General features: G+C 36.8%; 1 protein-coding gene across 10 annotated transcripts in view; it reads left to right on the forward strand.

Moving 5' to 3' along the window:
* Positions 1 to 15,245, forward strand: part of STK31 (serine/threonine kinase 31) — an 82,727-nt gene extending 67,482 nt beyond the window's left edge. For 9 of the 10 annotated variants that reach the window (XM_027573906.2, XM_027573912.2, XM_027573910.2 and 6 more), the window contains 2 exons: positions 6,391 to 6,459; positions 14,807 to 15,245. In XM_027573906.2, coding sequence (XP_027429707.1) covers positions 6,391 to 6,459; positions 14,807 to 15,034 — 297 coding nt within the window. In that variant the 3' untranslated portion in view covers positions 15,035 to 15,245. Of the gene's footprint in view, positions 1 to 6,304; positions 6,460 to 14,806 lie in introns of all 10 variants that reach the window. The other variant, XM_027573911.2, reaches the window with a different exon arrangement.
* The last annotated feature ends 1,975 nt before the right edge of the window (positions 15,246 to 17,220 follow it).

Raw genomic sequence — 17,220 nt, forward strand, 5'->3', positions numbered from 1 at the left:
GGGGCCTTTTTTGGATCCGTGGCTCTTGGTGTTTCTGAATTGCAGGCTTCTCTAGCACTTCCTTTGGGATATAGGAGGATCAAAGGGAAAACTCAGGAAATTCACCATTGTGTCATTCTTCAAGTCCCAAGGTGTCCCTAGCTACTTCACCTTCTTCTTTCCACTTTTCAGAGTCTTCTTATGTTTGTATTTTTTATTATATCCAGATTTTCTTTTTCAGGACTGATGCTGAATGGGACTACTTAATTTGGCTGGAATCCCTTGAATGCCTTTATACCTTGGAAGCTGAATGCTTTTGCACAATGTCACCACCACATCAGTTTCATTTCTTTTGGGTCCTCAGTGCTTTCTTGTCCTTTTACTTGCCCACAGCCAGCTCATTCTCATACTTCCCTCAAAGATTACTTTAAAACTTTTACTGCTTTCCTCAAGCACCTATTGAAATCATACCCTCATTCTTTTCAGTAGACCTTGCCTCTTCTTTTCTTTTTTTTTTTAAAGGTTTTATTTATTTGACAGAGACACATCGAGAGAGGGAATAGAAGCAGGGGGAGTGGGAGAGGGAGAAACAGGCCTCCCGCAGAGTGGGGAGCCAGATGTGGGGCTCATTCCCAGGACCCTGAGATCATGACATGAGCTGAAGGCAGACGCTTAACAACTGAGCCACCCAGGCACCCCATTCTTAAAAAAAAAAAAAGATTATATATGCTTTCTCTCAAATTTCATTTCTTCTGTTTACAAACTAATCATTTCTTTATCCTGTCTTCTGTCTTCTAGTCCAATTTCAGAGAAAGTATTCCTTCAGTGCAAACCATCCACATGTGGCCTTGACCCCATTTTCTCATCTTCTATTCTAGAACATCACTTTTACTCTACTTTTATCTTGCTTGTATCTTCAATGTATTTCTTTTTATTCTGCATCTTTCCTTCAGCCTAAAAATAGGGTTATTAAGTCTGGTATATCAAAAAACAAACAAAAAATCCACAGTAATTCCTTTACCCATTGATTTCTGTGACACATCTTAGTTTTTTTGACCCTTGTGATTGGGCTTTTTTCTTTTTTAAACTCTTCTTTACTTCCTGTTAACTGTTAGTGGCCCCAAGGATTTTGCTCACATTCTACTAAAATTTTCACTGTATACCCTTTCCTTGGGTGTTCTTACTTACTTTTATAGTGTCTAGTACCATTTATTTGTTAGTAGCTCCCACATTTATGGCAGTAATCTGATGCTCTTGCCAGAGTTTCCAATTGTGTACATATGCTTTCCTGCTGGCTAACTTTACCTTAATTTACTAGATACTTTATCTTGTTCCAGAAAGGATACAAGGCAATCAGTTCACAGAAGTGCTTTAAAACAGAGCAAGACATGATAAATTGAAAGTAGATAAGAAAGAAAAAAAAAGCGGGGGGGCGCCTGGGTGGCTCAGTCTTTAAGCGTCTGCCTTCGGCTCAGGTCATGATCCCAGGGTTCTGGGATCAAGGCCGGCGTCGGGCTCCCTGCTTGGCGGGAAGCCTCCTTCTCCCTCTCCCATTCCCCCTGCTTGTGTTCCCTCTCTCGCTGTGTCTCTGTCAAATAAATAAAATCTTTAAAAAAAAGGTGTGGGGGGATCCTGGGTGGCTCAGCTGGTTAAGCATCTGCCTTTGGCTCAGGTCATGATCTCAGGGTTCTGGGATCAAACTCCACATCAGGCTGTCCACTCAAAGGCGAGTCTGCTTCTCCCTCTCCCTCTGTGATCTCTCACATTTTTGCTCTCTCTCAAATAAATAAATGAAAATCTTAGAAAGAAAAAAGGGGGTGTGAACATAGAGTTGAACCATGAATGAGAGTACTACAGAATGCACACCACAGGATGCCTGGGTGGCTCCATCAGTTAAGCGTCTCCCTCTTGGTTTCCGCTCAGGTCATGATCTCTGGGTCGAGCCCCGCGTTGGGCTCTGCGCTCAGTGTGGAGTCTGCTTAAGATTCTCTCTCTCCTTCTCTCTCTCTCTGCCCCTCCCCCTGTTCTTTATATAAATAAATAAAATCTAAAAACAACAGAACAACAAAATGCATGCCACAGAAACCTGTTGGGAGCTGCTAATACACGGTTCACGTGCTGCTGTTCCTTTCTTGTAGCAGACACTGCCAAGTGAGAGTGCTCATGTCCACTGAGCTCGGGTATGACCTCAAAATAACATCCGTGAGGGATAGTATTGAGTGAAAAATAAGCCTATTTCCCATCCTTGATGAATATATTTTCTATGGATAAACGACTAGGATTGCTCTAATCTTTCTTCTAGCAATTATAAGAAAGGAAATCTAGTCTGTCATACCAACCATTATATCTAAGATAAAAGGCCAATTAGGACAAGTAAAGCTGTTGTCTTAGTTTTTGTTTTGTTGTGGAAGGTTTTACACAAAAACAAAGAATAAATAACGAAATCCTTTATACTCTTCAGCCAGATTCAACTGTTGTCAATGTTTAATTACCACGCTACTCTTAGTGATAAAACTAGGGGCTCTCATAAAGACAGCATTTCACATTGCTAACACAGATGTCCCAAGTTACCTGAAATTTAAAAAACAAAAATAGGTAACACTTATTGAGTGCTTACTGTGTATCAGTTACTTTGCAAGTATTTATCCAACTTAATTCTTGCAGTGGCCTTATGAGTGAGGAAACTGAGGCAAAGAGAAATTAGGTGATTTGTCCAGATCCAGTGACTGCTAAGAGATGGAACCAAGATTAAAATCTAGCCAATCTGTCTCCAGAAGGTGCACTCTTTACCACTATCCCATTTCTCCCAGCCTTCCCCAAACAGTCTCTTCTAGTCATCTAAGCTGACAACTTTTAGTCTTCTTTGACTCTTCCATCTCCTTCATCCCGCCCTTCTAGTTAATCATGCTTTGGCATTTTTACTATCTTATGACTTCTCAAATTTCTCTTCTATCTCTTAAACTAGTTCAGTATCTTGTTAGTAAGAGGCTTGTTAGAAGATAAGATTTTGTTAAATAACTAAAAGTCAACTGAGTGAATTTTAAAGATCTAATTAGCTTTATTAATCAGTTCACTAGTCGGTCAGCATCCCGTCGAGTAAGTAGAAGAGAGCTCCAAAATGTTATAGAACAGAAAAGCCTTTTAAAGGTGAAGAGGGAGTGGAAAAAGTTATTTGCAAAGATTCCATTGTTTTAGGCAAGATCATCCTCCTATAGGGAATGGAGAGGATCTGTCAGTAAATTTCTTTGTGCTGACCAGGAAATTCCCTTGTGGCTTAGTTAGAGGTTACATTCCTGGGGGAGTGAATGAAAATGCAGTTACAGTAGGTAGTAAGTCATGGTTTACTGACATGGGACCTTAACCTGAGTGACTCCATTTTTTGAGCCTGTGATTTTTCTTTTTAATGCCTTCTAATTTATAAACTGCAGTTTGCTTTGCTTTGATGCAGGATAGGACATAGTTGTGAGGACTCTTAGGGTTCAGTCAGGAAAACAGAAGACACACTTTACATATTTCAGTTATAAAGGGTTTTAATACAGGAATTTAAAGCTTTCATGTACATTGGAAGATGTAGGATAATAGAGATAAGGGAAATAGTAATCTATTTCAGCACGTAAAGCTGTTTTGTTTGTTTTGTTTTTTAGATTTCACATATAAGTGAAATCATATGGTATTTGTCTTTCTCTGACTTATTTCTTCATACTTTCTAGGTCCATCCATTTGGTTGCAACACTTAAGGTGATTATTGATATGTTGGGGGTAAACCTACCATTTTATTATTTGTTTTGTTCTGTTTCTTATTCATTGATTTTTCTTGCCTTTCTTTGGGTTACTTGAACATTTTTTAAGAGTTGATCTTGATTTATTTATGGTGTTTTGATATTGCCTTCTATAGTTTTCTGAGTGGTTGGTATGGATATCACGATATATGTATGTATCTTATCGCATTCTACTGGTATCAGTGTTTCAACACTTTGAAGTGCTGAAGCCTTTTGTTTAGGTTCCTTCACTCTATGCACTTTTAACTATCATTGTCTTAAGCATCAGATAGTATAATGTAATAACTTTTGTTTCAGTCATTGTATATGATTTAAGAAACTTATGTTGAGAAGGATAATCTTTGGCATTCCCTCATATTTTTATTCTTTCCATTGTTATTCCTTCTTGATGCTCCAATACTCTTTTTAAAATTCATTTCCTTTTTTTTAAAAAAAATTTTATTTATTAGAGAGGGCATGAGTGGGGGGAGGGGCAGAGAGAGAGTAAGAAGGAGAAGTAGACTCCTCACTGAGTGGGGAGCCTGATGTGGGGCTCAATCCTAAGACCCTGAAATCATGACTGAAGGCAGACGTTCAACCAACTGAGCCACCCAGGTGCCCCCAAAATTCATTTTTTTGGGTGAAGTACTTCCTTTAGCCAGTCTTTAAGAATGTATCTTCTCTTGACATATTCTTTTAGTTCTCCTTCATCAGTGAACATTTTGATTTTACCTTTTTCCCTGATGGATAGTTTCACTAGATACAGAATTTGTGGTTGAAAGTTCTTTTCTCTTAGCAGTTGAAAAATGTGCCACTTCCTTCTGGTTTCCATGGTTTCACATAAGAAATCTTTTGTTATTCAAATTGATATTTCTCTGTAGGTAATGTTTTTCTTGGTTTGCTTTCAAGTTTTGTTCTTAGTTTTCAGAAGTTTCATCAATTAGAGTTTATCCTAGTTGAGTCATTTTTTTGTTGTTTTGGATGTGGGGATCATAAGACACTCCAGTCCTGGGGTCTTTAACCAGTTTGTCTTCCTCTTTACTCTTTCAGAGACCTCCTTTGGTTGTGTTCTGTTACTTCCAACATAGTTTTACTTAGTGGTGAGGAGCAGGAAGAAACCATAAGTCCTTTTGCTCATTTTTAAATTACAACGTATGGAATTTATTTGGGTCTGGATTTAAGTAAACTATATAAAAGTAAAATAATTTCTGATAGTTATGGGATGATTAAAAATTTGAAAACTGGGGGTGCCTGGCTGGCTCTTGATCTTGGGGTTGTAAGTTCGAGTCCCATGTTGGGTGTAGAGATTACTCAGAAATAAAATCTTAAAAAAATTTTTGAAAACTAGATATTTTATACAGGCATATCTTGTTTCATTGTGCTTCACTTTATTGCATTTTGCAGATACTGCATTTTTTTAACAAATTGAAGGTACAGAATTCTGTGTCAGGCAAGTTTATTGATGCCATTTTTCCAACAGCATTAGCTTACATAGTGTCTCGGTCATATTTTGGTAATTCTTACAATTTTTCAGACTTCTTGATTATTAGTATACTTATTGTGATCTGTGATCAGTGATTATGACTCACTGAAGGTTAGATAATGGTTAGCATTTTTTAGCAATAAGGTATTTTTTTTAGGCATAATGTTACTGCACACTTAATCAACTGCAGTATGATATAAACACAACTTTTACATGCACTGGGAAACCAAAAGATTTATTTAACTTGCTTTATTGTAATATTTGTTTTACTGTGGTAGTCTAAAACCGAATCTACAATATCTCTAAGGTATGCCTGTATTAAAGAATTACTAAAAAAAAGATTACTGAATTTTTAGTGTGATGATACTGTGTCAAAATCACAGACTTTAACTTTTAGAAATATGTACTAAGGGGCACCTGGGTGGCTCAGTCGTTAAGCGTCTGCCTTCAGCTCAGGTCATGATCCCAGGGTCCTGGGATTGAGCTCCGCCATTGGGTTCCCTGCTCTGTGGGAAGCCTGCTTCTCCCTCTCCCATTACCCCTGCTTGTGTTTCCTCTCTCGCTGTGTCTCTCTCTGTCAAATAAATAAATCAAATCTTTAAAAAAAAAAATAAATACGTACTAAAATATTTACAGATGAAATTATGAGATGGATAGGATTTACCTCAAAAATAATTTATACAGGTTTATGCATAAGGTTGATGGTTGTTGGGGCTGGGTGATGAATACATAGGATTCAGAATATTTTGTGTATGTAAGAAATCTCCATACTTAATAGTTTTAAAAGTTTAATGTGTTTTTCTTGAACATAGGTTAAGTATTAGGGAGGAAAGAAACATGCTTGTTTATTTTCCTTGTACTTAATATATGAAATGAACATTGTATAAGCTACTAAGTTTTGATATATTTGCTTGAAAGGTGAGGAAGTATTGAAATTGCTTATAGTGTATTCATCAACTCTGACTGATATTGGGGGAGCCCCAAGAACTGTTTAGTTACCTGTGAATAAGTAGTTATTAACATGAAAGTGTTTTTATCCTGTAAGAGCTAATGTGTGTTGAATGAACTCTTCTCTTTTCTCCAGAATATGAAGAGTTCCAGATTTGACTGTGCTGTAGGATTGGTATTTTGTTACATTGGGAATTTATCCATTCTCATTTTCTTCAACAGCTTTCTGTTCAAAATCAGAAATTTGAAACAAATGAAGATGGAATCCCAAAAGTGGATCAGTTTCATTTGGTATGTGACCTTTTTGTCATTTACTGGTTGGAAACATATGGTGTAGTTGTAGCAGTAATGTAAACATAAATATTTGACTGAAGATATTCTCTACTTTCTGTAAGAATGCAAAATAGCATTCACAATAAAGAAATATTGAAAAATATTCAAATGCCTTAGACCACTGCCAGAGAATTACTGCTAGAGAATATAGCTGGATTGTACATTTGTCACACAAATTATATAATATTGTAAGTAATAATTAAAGAAAAATAGTCTTTGCTTTATCTTCCAAGATAATATATTAAAATTAATGTTTTACTAATTTTTATAAGTATCTAGCTGTGTCTTTTCTTTGTCATCTGTCATTCATATTGCTTTGCCATTTATTTATGTATTCAGCAAACATCTAAAATTGAACTAGATGATGGATTACCAGGATTGTAGCATTGAAAAAATGAATAATTTAGAAATCTGAACAGGTAAACAACCAAGATCTCTAAGTAGGGTATTAAGAAAGTACTTTGGAGGAAGCTAATTTTTAATTCTGCAGAGATAGGTGGAGAGAAGAGAGGTAGGCAGAAAATGCCACCAAGTAGTTTGAGGTGAATCTTCAAGATTGAATTAAGAGTTTACAAGAGATAGAATGAAGTGATGGTATTCCAGGTAAAGACAATAAATAATCTGCACTAAGACATGAAAATATTAAATTCTTTTGAATGGAATAGTCCCATATGACTAGATATTAAGAGGTTATAAATATGGCAGTAAATGAGTTTATGGAAGTATAATAACCAAGCTCTAAAAGTTCTCATGCCATTTTTTAAGAAAGAAAATATTTATTTAAAAATATCTTATAATTTTTTTATGACTTTATTTTTTTAAGAGCAGTTTTAGCACAGCAAAATTAAGAGGAAGGTACAGAGATTACCCATATACCTCCTTCTCCCACATATGCATAGTCTGTCCATTAACATCCCCCACCAGAATGGTCCATCTGTTACAGTTGATAACCTATATCGATACATCATTATCACCTAAAGTCTATAGATTACAGTTCCCTCTTGCATTGTGCATTCCTATGAGTTTGGACAAATGTATAATTGCACGTATTCACCACTATAGAATCATACAGAGTATTTACACTGCCCTAAAAATCCTCTGTGCTTTGCCTGTTCATCTCTTTCTTCCGAAACCCCTGGTTACCATTGATCTTTTTACTGTCTTCATAGTTTTGCCTTTTCCAGAATGTCATGTAGTTGGACTCATATGGTATGTAGCCTTTTCAGATTGACTTTATTCCACTTAGTAATATGCATTTAAAGTTCCTCTAGATCTTTTCATGGCCTAATAGCTCATTTCTTTTTAGTGCTGAATAATATTCCATTTTCTGAATGTACCAAGGTTTTTTTTTTTTTTAACCTATTCATCTACTGAAGGTCTTCTAGGTTGCTTATGGGTTTTAAGGCAGTTATGAATAAACATCCATGTGCAGGTTTTTGTGTGGACATAAATTTTTATTTCATTGCATCAATGCCAAGGAGCCCAGTTGCTGGCTTGTATGGTAAGAGTATGTTTAGTTTTGTTAGGAAGTGCCAAACTGTCTTCCAAAGTGGCTATGACATTTTGCATTACCATTCCTGTTGCTCCACATCCTTGCTAGCATTTGATATTGTCAGTATTCTAGATGTATAGTGGTATCTTGTTTTAATTTACATTTCTGTGAGACATGATTTGTGGAGCATTTTTTCATATGCTGATTTGCCATCTATGTCTCTTCTTTGGTGAGGTGTCTGGCAAGGTCTTTGGTCCATTTTTAAATCATGTTGTTTTCTTATTGTTGAGTTTTAAGAATTCTTTGTATATTTTGAAGAACAATCCTTTATCAGAAATGTCTTTTGCAAATATTGTCTAACAATCTGTGGCTTGTCTTTTAATTTTCTTGACAGTGTGTTTTGCAGAGCAGAAATTTTTTATTTTAATTTTAGTGAAGTCTAATTTATCAGTTTTTTCTTTCATGGCATTTGATGTTATATCTAGAAAGTCATTACCAGACCCAACTTTGTCTAGGTTTTCTCCTATGTCATCTTTTTTAAAGATTTTTATTTATTTATTTGACAGAGAGAGACACAGTGAGAGAGGAAACACAAATAGGGGGAGTGGGAGAGGGAGAAGCAGGCTTCCTGCTGAACAGGGAGCCCAATGCGGGGCTTGATCCCAGGACCCTGGGATCATGACCTGAGCTGAAGGCAGACACTTAACAACTGAGCCACCCAGGCGCCCCATAGGTTTTCTCCTGTGTTATCTTTTATGAATTTTATAGTTTTGCATTTCACATTTACATCTGTGATCCATTTTGTGTTTATTTTTGTGAACAGTGTAAGGTCTCTGTGTAGATTGATTTTTTGCATGTGGATGTCCAGTCGTTCCACTGCTATTTGTTGAAAAGGCTATCTTTGGGGTGCCTGGGTGGCTCAGTCAGTTAAGTGTCTGCTTTTGGCTCAGATCATAATCTCAGGGTCCTGGGATCAAGCCCCACATCAGGCCCTCTTCTCAGCAGGGAGTCTGCTTCTCCCTCTCACTTTCCATAGGTGCTCTTTCTCTCTCTCAAATAAATAAATAAAATATTAAAAAGACTATCTTCACTGTATCCCCTTTCCCTTTTGTCAAATATTAGTTGATTATATTTTATGGGTCTATTTTGTGCCATTAACCTATTGGTTTATTTTTTAATATCACACAGTCTTGATTATTATAGCTTTATACTAAGTCTTGAAGTTGGTTAGTATCAGTTCTACAACTTGGTTCTTGAAGATTGTGTTGATTATTCTGAGTCTTACTGCCTCTCCATGTAAACTTTAGAATCAGTTTGTTCATATCCACAAAATAACTTGCTGGAAGTTTGGTTGGGATTGTACTGGATCTATAGATCAAGTTGGGGAGAATTGATCCTTGACAATATTGAGTCATCTTATCCATAAATATGGAATATCTCTCCATTTATTTAGTTCTTTAATATCTTTCATCAGAGATTTGTAGTTTTCCTCATGTAGATCTTATACCTATTTTGTTAGATTTATACCTAAGTATTTTGTTTTTTGGTGTGCTAATGTAAATGGTATTGTGTTTTTAAATTCAAATTCCACTTGTTAATTGCTGTGTATAGGAAAGTGATGGACTTTTGTATATTAGCTTTATATGTGGCAACCTTGCTATAATCAGTTACTAGTTCCAGGAGTTTTTTTTCTGATACTTTCAGATTTTCTACATAGACAATCATGTCATCTGTCTATGAACAAAAACAGTTTTATTTCTTCTTTCCAGATTAACATGGTCTCATGCCATTTTGATTATTTGGACTGTAATGAAGGAACATATACAGTTTTATTTAATTCTGTAGTCCTTTAACTTATTTGACCACAGAAATACTGTGTTTTATAACATCTAATATCCCATGAAATTAGCTTTTAAAAAACACACATTAGAAATGATTAGTAAGGAGCTTTGCCATACTTCTTGGATAAGAGTAAAAAACATTGGAGACAACTTTTGGGAGACTGTGAAATTGTTTATTACACTTACTGGCTGTAGTGTAGAATGGGATAACAAAGAAGGTGATAGATAATACTTTATACTTCTGAAACACAGGATACAGATTTCTTGTCATTAGAAAAATACCAGTACTCCTGCCTTAGAGGTTGTAGCTTCATCCAAAGTGAACACTTGAAACTCCTGCTCTTTTAGACTTGATATAAAAATTACATTGTAATAAATTATCCTGAAATTTAGCGACTTAACACACATTTACTGTCTTACAGTTTGTGAGTCAGGAATCTGGGCATAGCTTATTTGGGTTCTCGGCTTCAGGGTACAGAGAAGGCTGCAATCAAGTTGTTGATCGGGCTGTCTTAATGCTTGACTAAGGAAGATCTGCTTTCAAGCTCACATGATTGTTGGTAGAATTCATTTCCCCTCTAGATCACCAGAAGTTGCCCTCAATTCTTTGCTTTATTTCCATCATGATAGCTTGTTTCATCAAAGTGTAGAAGCAGAGAAAGGAGTAGAAAGTCTGTTAGCTAGACTGAAGTCATAGTTTTTTCATAACCAAATCACTAGGTCAATCATACACTCAAGAGGAAGGGATTATGTAAGGATGTGAATACCAGGAAGTAGGGATCAATGGGCAACATCTTAGAAGTTGCCTACCACAGTTATATTCTGTTAGCTGTGTGCTAGGCCCTCTGCTAGGTGAATGTATAAAGAAGGTGAATAAATATAAGAAGTTCTTACTTATTGTGGGTAGTTGCTTATTGAGATCACATTAGAAGAATATTTGGCTTGTGTAGTATTTGTGTGATCTGAGGCAGCTGTTATTGCTGGGAATGGGGTTTTCTTTATGTGTATTTTGTAATCACATGTAGTTACCAAACAAATGGAACTGTAATTTAGACATTACAGGGGCCATATGAAAAGTGGAGAGAAATAATAGAATTATGTAACTGACAGATATTAGAGGATAATTAATTCACTAATTCCCAGCCCCCAGAAGAATTTCTTTAGTCATAGGTCCAACAGATGGCCTTTAGCCTTTGCTTAAGTGCTTTTAAGTTCAGATAAATTCATTCTCTATTGTACAACTCTTATGTTTATTTGAAGGTAGTTCCTTCAAATAGATGTTCCTTCATATAACATGTGTGTGATATAATATTCAAAAGTTACAAAAAGAAGCACATCCCTATTGATATGTTCCCCAGCTACCCAAGTCTCTTCTCCCAGTGGTATTGCTAGTTTCTTATGAATCTTTGCAGAAAGTTATATGTGGAATCTAAAACAAAGATACAGAGACCAAATTAGAAGTTGCCGGATCATAGATACATACATAGAAGGGTCTGTGTATGTATGTGTCCTTTTAAAAAACAGATTATTATTTTATTAAGTTTAAAAAAAAATTCTATTTGCCCTGTACCCTCAGTAAGGGCAGGAGCTTTGTGTTATGCATCATTGTATCCCCAGTATCAATAGTTGATACATAGTAAGACCTAAATAAATATTTTTTTAATGAATGAATGAACCTTTACTATATTTTTTTCTGGTAAATATTCTTCATCTACCATTTTTTGAACTTGCCTTTTTTTTCTATTTCCCCCCCTATATTTTCAACCTATCAGGAATTCATTTTTGTATATATGAAGTAAGGTTCAAAAATTTTTTTTATATGTGGACAGATAGTTGACCCAGCACCATTTATTCAGTAGTCTATCCCTGCTGATTAATAATGCCACTCTATGCTGTGCCAGGTTTTCATGTACTCAGGGATCTGTTTGGGGCTCTATTCTGTTCTTTGGCTTGTTTATTGATCCCTATGCCAACATTGTGGGGTTCCATGGTTTAAAATACTGTATCTTTATAGAGAGAGGGCTTTGACTTTCCTTCCTTATGTTTTTCTTCCACATTGTCTTGGTTATTCTTGCCATTTTATTTTTCCTTATGAATTTTGGCACCAACTTGTTAAGTCCTCTGAAAAACATTGTTACTTTGTAAGCATTTTGAATTAATAGGTTAATTTGAAGGAGAATTGCTGTCTTAATGATAAACTGTTTTTGTAGTTGGGAAAATAATATCTCTCCATTTTTAAGGACATTATTATTATTTTACTCTTTATTGTATTGCATTGATTATAAGATATTTTATTTAAAAACAATTTCATAAGTGGTTTAATTATATTCAAAAGTACATATATCATGTAGCAAAACTTGATTATTTTTCCATTTTTTAAATTGAGGTGTAATTGACGCATAACATTAGTTTGACACATATTTAGTTTCATAATGATTTGATATTTGTATAGATTGGAAAATAATTACCACAATAACATCTAGTTAATATCCATCAGCATACATTGTTCTAAACATTTTTTTCCCTTGGTATGAGAACTTTCAAGATTTACTCTCTTAGCAACTTTCAGATAGGCAGTACAGTATTATTAAGTAGTGACCATGCTGCTGTACATTATATTCTCATGACTTATTTATTTTGTAACTGGTAGTTTGTACTTTTTTGACCCGTTTCACCAGTTTTGCCTACCCACCCCCTTGCCTCTGGCAACCTCCAGTCTGGTCTATCTATGACCTTGGTTTTCATTTTTGTTTTGTTTTAGATTCCACATATAAGTGAGATCATGTGGCATTTGTCTTTCTCTTAGTTCACTTAGTATATTATGCTCAAGATCCATCCATGTTGTCACAAATTGTAAGATTTCATTCTTTTTTATGGCTGAATAATGCTCCCATTGTGTGTGTGTGTGTGTGTATGTATGTATGTATGTGTATGCACACACCATATTTTTTTTTTTTGCCATAGAATAGCACTTTTTTTTTTTTAATTCCAGTATAGTTAACATACAGTGTTATATTAGTTTCAGGTGTACAATATAGTGATTCAACAATTCCATACATCACCCAGTGCTCATCATGACAAGTGAACTCCATGATCCCCATCACCTGTTTCACCCATTCCGCTACCCACATTGACCTTCTGGTAACCATCAGTTTATTCTCTATAGTTAAGAGTCTATTTCTTGGTTTGTCTCTCTCTTTTTTCTTTCTTTTGCTCATTTGTTTTGTTTCTTAATTCCATATGAGTGAAATCATATGGTATTTGTCTTTCTCTGACTATACTCTGTAGGTCCATCCATGTCATTGCAAACAGTGAGATTTCATTTTTTTTTTTTATGTTTGAATAATATTCCTGTGTGTGTGTGTGTGTGTGTGTGTATATGCGTGTATACCACATCCTCTGTATCTATTCATCTATGGGTGGACACCTGGGCTTTTTCTATAATTTACACCATATTTTCTTTACCCGTTTATCTGTTGATGGACACTTAGGTTGTTTCCATATCCTAGCTATCATAAATAATACTTCAATAAACATGGAGTGCATGTATCTTTTTGGGTTAGTGTCTTTGTTTTCTTCAGATAAATACCCAGATGTGGAATTGCTGGATCATATGGTAGTTCTATTTTAAATTTTTTTGTGGACCCTCCATACTATTTTCCACAGTGGCTGTACCAGCTTACCTTCCCAGCAATAATTTTTCTTTTTTTAGAGGGAGAGAGAGCACACAAGCGAGCACGGGGTTAGAGGGGCAAAGGGAAAGGGTGAGAGAGAATCTCAAGTAGGCTCCATGCCTAGTGTGGAGCCTGATGTGGGACTCGTTTTCACAATCCTGAGATCATGACCTGAGCCAAAATCAAGAGTTGTATGCTTTTTCTTTTTTTAAAGATTTTATTTATTTATTTGACAGAGAGCACAAGGAGGGGGAGTGGCAGGCTGAGGGAGAAGCAGGCTCCCTGCTGAGTGAGGAGCCCAGTGCGGGACTTGATCCTAAGACCCTGGGATCATGACCTGAGCCGAATGCAGACGTTTAACCAACTGAGCCACCTGGGTGTCCCCAAGAGTTGTATGTTTATCCGACTGAGCCACCCAGGTGCCCCTAGATTTTGTAATTTTTAGTTATACCTGCTGAAGGTGCTGTCTTTAAATATGTTTAGAAACATATTCTGTAGAGTGCAGTGTGGGCATTGGCATTCATTCATTTATCAAGTATTTATTGAATATCTTCTGTATCCCTGCCGCTGTGCTAGTTGTTGGGGATGAAGTGATAAATTAAAATTTCTAATCTTAAGGATCTTAGAATCTAATGAGGACACTATGAATAATGGTGATTTTTATTCAGTGTGAAGTGTGTTTTGTTTGGAGTCATCATAGAGGGACCAAAAAAAAGGCATACCCAGGTGGTCTGTCAGGTGGAAATAATGAAAGAGCAGTATTATAGTGTTGTTTACATGTGGTAATACAAACAACTTTGAAATAGTTCCTTGAAATAGTGGTACCTAATAAATTCTGGCTCCCCATAATGATGATGATAATGGTAGTGGTGATAGAGGAGTTCCTGGAGATCACTTCAAAACTGAAACTATAGGCAGTTGACCAGTAAAGGTTACCCTTCCAAAGAAGCTTCACTGTAAAATTTTCAGTGTCAAACTCTGATCAGTGCCATAAAAAAGAGGAAAAAGGGTAGTCTTAAATTTTTTTTTTGAATTTCACTTGTTTTTGAGACATTTCAACTGTGATTATCTTTCCTATTACAGTTTTTCCCTGTGATTTAAGTCCATTGTTTTATTATTGGAGTAATAATTCCAATAAAAAGTAGTTGAATTTTGTAGAAATCTTATAAAAGCTAAATAGGAAAAATTGATGTTAGCTCTGTATTATTGATTAAAAGTGTTTTTGGAATGGATCCTCCTTCCTTATTTCAGGTTTGTCCTTTTGATTTTACTTTTGTAACCTGTCTTTTTCCTTGCAGGATCATAATGTCAAATCCCTCCTCTATAGCTTGATCTATTGTAGAAGTTCAATGACTGCTGAGCAAGTTTTGAATGCTGAGTGTTTCTTGGTGCCAAAGGGGAAATCAACTCCAAACCCAGAAAAAGATACTGAATATACCCAATATAAAGAAAAAGAAGAATTAAAGATGGAGAACTTGGATAAATATAAGGAAAAGACAAGAAATGATGAAGCCAACTCTGATTGATAGATTAGTATTTTTTTTGTTGTTACAGATGTTCCTTTTAAAACTTTGTTTAGTTTGGTTAAATAAACAGAAAAAAATCTGGAAGTGTTCCGGAGCTAGTTGGGTTGTGTCTTTGGTATTCCAGTTGTGAAAAATAAAAGATGTTTGGCTATGCAAAAAATTGTACAGTTTGAAATTTCATTTAACTGGAGTTGTTAAGGAAGGATTTTCTGTCTATAGTACTTTTTTTAAAAAAAGGGATTGATAAGATTTTGGTTGAAAAAGGGAAAAAGAAAAATTCAAAAAAAAAGTTAAAAAAATTAACTTTGAAAAACTAATGAATCATGGTAAAAAAGCCATGAATTCTATGTGCGGTATTCCCCTAGCGCTGGAGTTCTCCTGTTCTCCCTGATCGGTAAACTTGGTATTGGCTTGCTGGCTGTTTGTGCTGATCTTCTGGGGGGAGGGGACTGTTGCCGTGGTTCCCAAATGTCTTTGCCGGAGGCTGAATTGCCCCATCCTTGTCTGTCTGGGCTAAGCAATCTGCTCGGGTTTGCTCTCAGGAGCTTTTGTTCCCTGCAAGCTCTCGGTACAGCTCTGGAGGATCAGAGTGAAAATGGTGGCCTCCCAATCTCCGCCCAGAGGAGCTGAGAACTCGGGTCCTGCTCCTCAGTGCGCCCCCAGAGAAAAGCAGTCACTCCCATCTCCCTGGTCTCCGGCTGCTCTCCGTGCTCCCCCGGCCTGTGACCGAGTGTTTCTATCTCTGGCACCCGACCCTGTGTGGAGTCTCCAAACCCAGCAGATCCCTGTGGTGCGTTCCCGCGCCGCTCCTCCCGGGGGAGAAAGGAGAGTCTCCCCAGCTCTGCCGCTTGTTGGGTCCCAGCTGGAGGAGCAGTGGCCCGACTGGGCCGCGGATCACAGTTTATGGCAACCCCGAGCTGGGAGCCTGCGCCTCGGCTCCGTCTCTGCAGCCGGCTTCCCCGCTCCGATACCTGGGAGCTCTGCCACACTCAGGCACCCCCGGTCTTTCTGTGACCCCGAGGGTCCTGAGACCACACTGTCCCACGAGGGTTGCACCCCCAGCTTAGCCACTGGAGCGGCATCCCTCAGCGGAGCCGACTTCTAAAAGTTCGGATTTTGTGCTCCGGGGCTCTATCACTTGCCAGAAGCAGCCGACGGAGGCCCCCTCCCCCGCCATCTATCCTCCCGAATCGCCTTGGATTCACTTCTCCGCACATCCTACCTTCCAGAAAATGGTTGCTTTTCTGTTCAGAGTTGTTGGTATTCTTTTCTTCAATCTCCTGTTGAGTTTGTAGGTGTTCAGAATGGTTTGATCCCTCTTCAGCTGAATTCCTGAGACCAGACGAAATCCAGGTCTCCTACTCCTCCGCCATCTTGCTCCGCCCTCTGTCTATAGTACTTTTTGAAATTCCGTAGACTATGATACTTGTAATAGAAAAGGTTATTAGCTATTGGACAAATCCTATACAGATTTTCAGTTATATGAATCACTGATGGTGATACGTTCAACAAATAATTGGCCTTGTAGCCAATTCTGGGGATATAAAGGTAATTAAAACATTGTCCTAATACTTACAAAGCACACAATGTATTGAGAAAGAGATATAAGCAAATCTTCATAATACAGTATGGAATAATCAGTGATAGCTTTGTATGGAGCTTTATAGGAGCACAGGAGAGTACTCATACTGTGGAAGAGGGATGTCATGGAAGGCTTTCTGGAAGATATAGTACGTTAATTACATTTTATAGAATGAGTAATAAAGTGGAAAGAGCAAGAGTATCTTAATTGGCAGAGAAAGCATGATAAAAGCACTGAAGGGAGAAACTTTTTGTTGTGCTTAAAAGTATAAAATAGAAGGGAATAGTCATATAGTACGTGGGTAAAGACTTTGTACAAAATAATAAAACGCTCAGACCTACCTAATCATTTTATAGAAAATGTGGAATTATTGAAGAATTTTAAACAGCTTTAGCTCCTTCAAAATCCACCTACCTACTACCAGGATAGGAGGTAGGGAGACTGTTTAGGAGGCTAATATAATAAAGTAGATGAGAAATAATGAAAACAGGGTCTAGGGGAGTAGAGATAGTGATGAAACATATGTGACACATTTTATGAAATAATTAGAAGGCAGACCAGTTGAACTTGGTGATTGAAGTGTATGTAGACTAAAGTAGTATGG

Source organism: Zalophus californianus, chromosome 12 (genome assembly GCF_009762305.2).
Source record: "Zalophus californianus isolate mZalCal1 chromosome 12, mZalCal1.pri.v2, whole genome shotgun sequence".
In the NCBI taxonomy this organism is placed as follows: Eukaryota; Metazoa; Chordata; class Mammalia; order Carnivora; family Otariidae; genus Zalophus; species Zalophus californianus.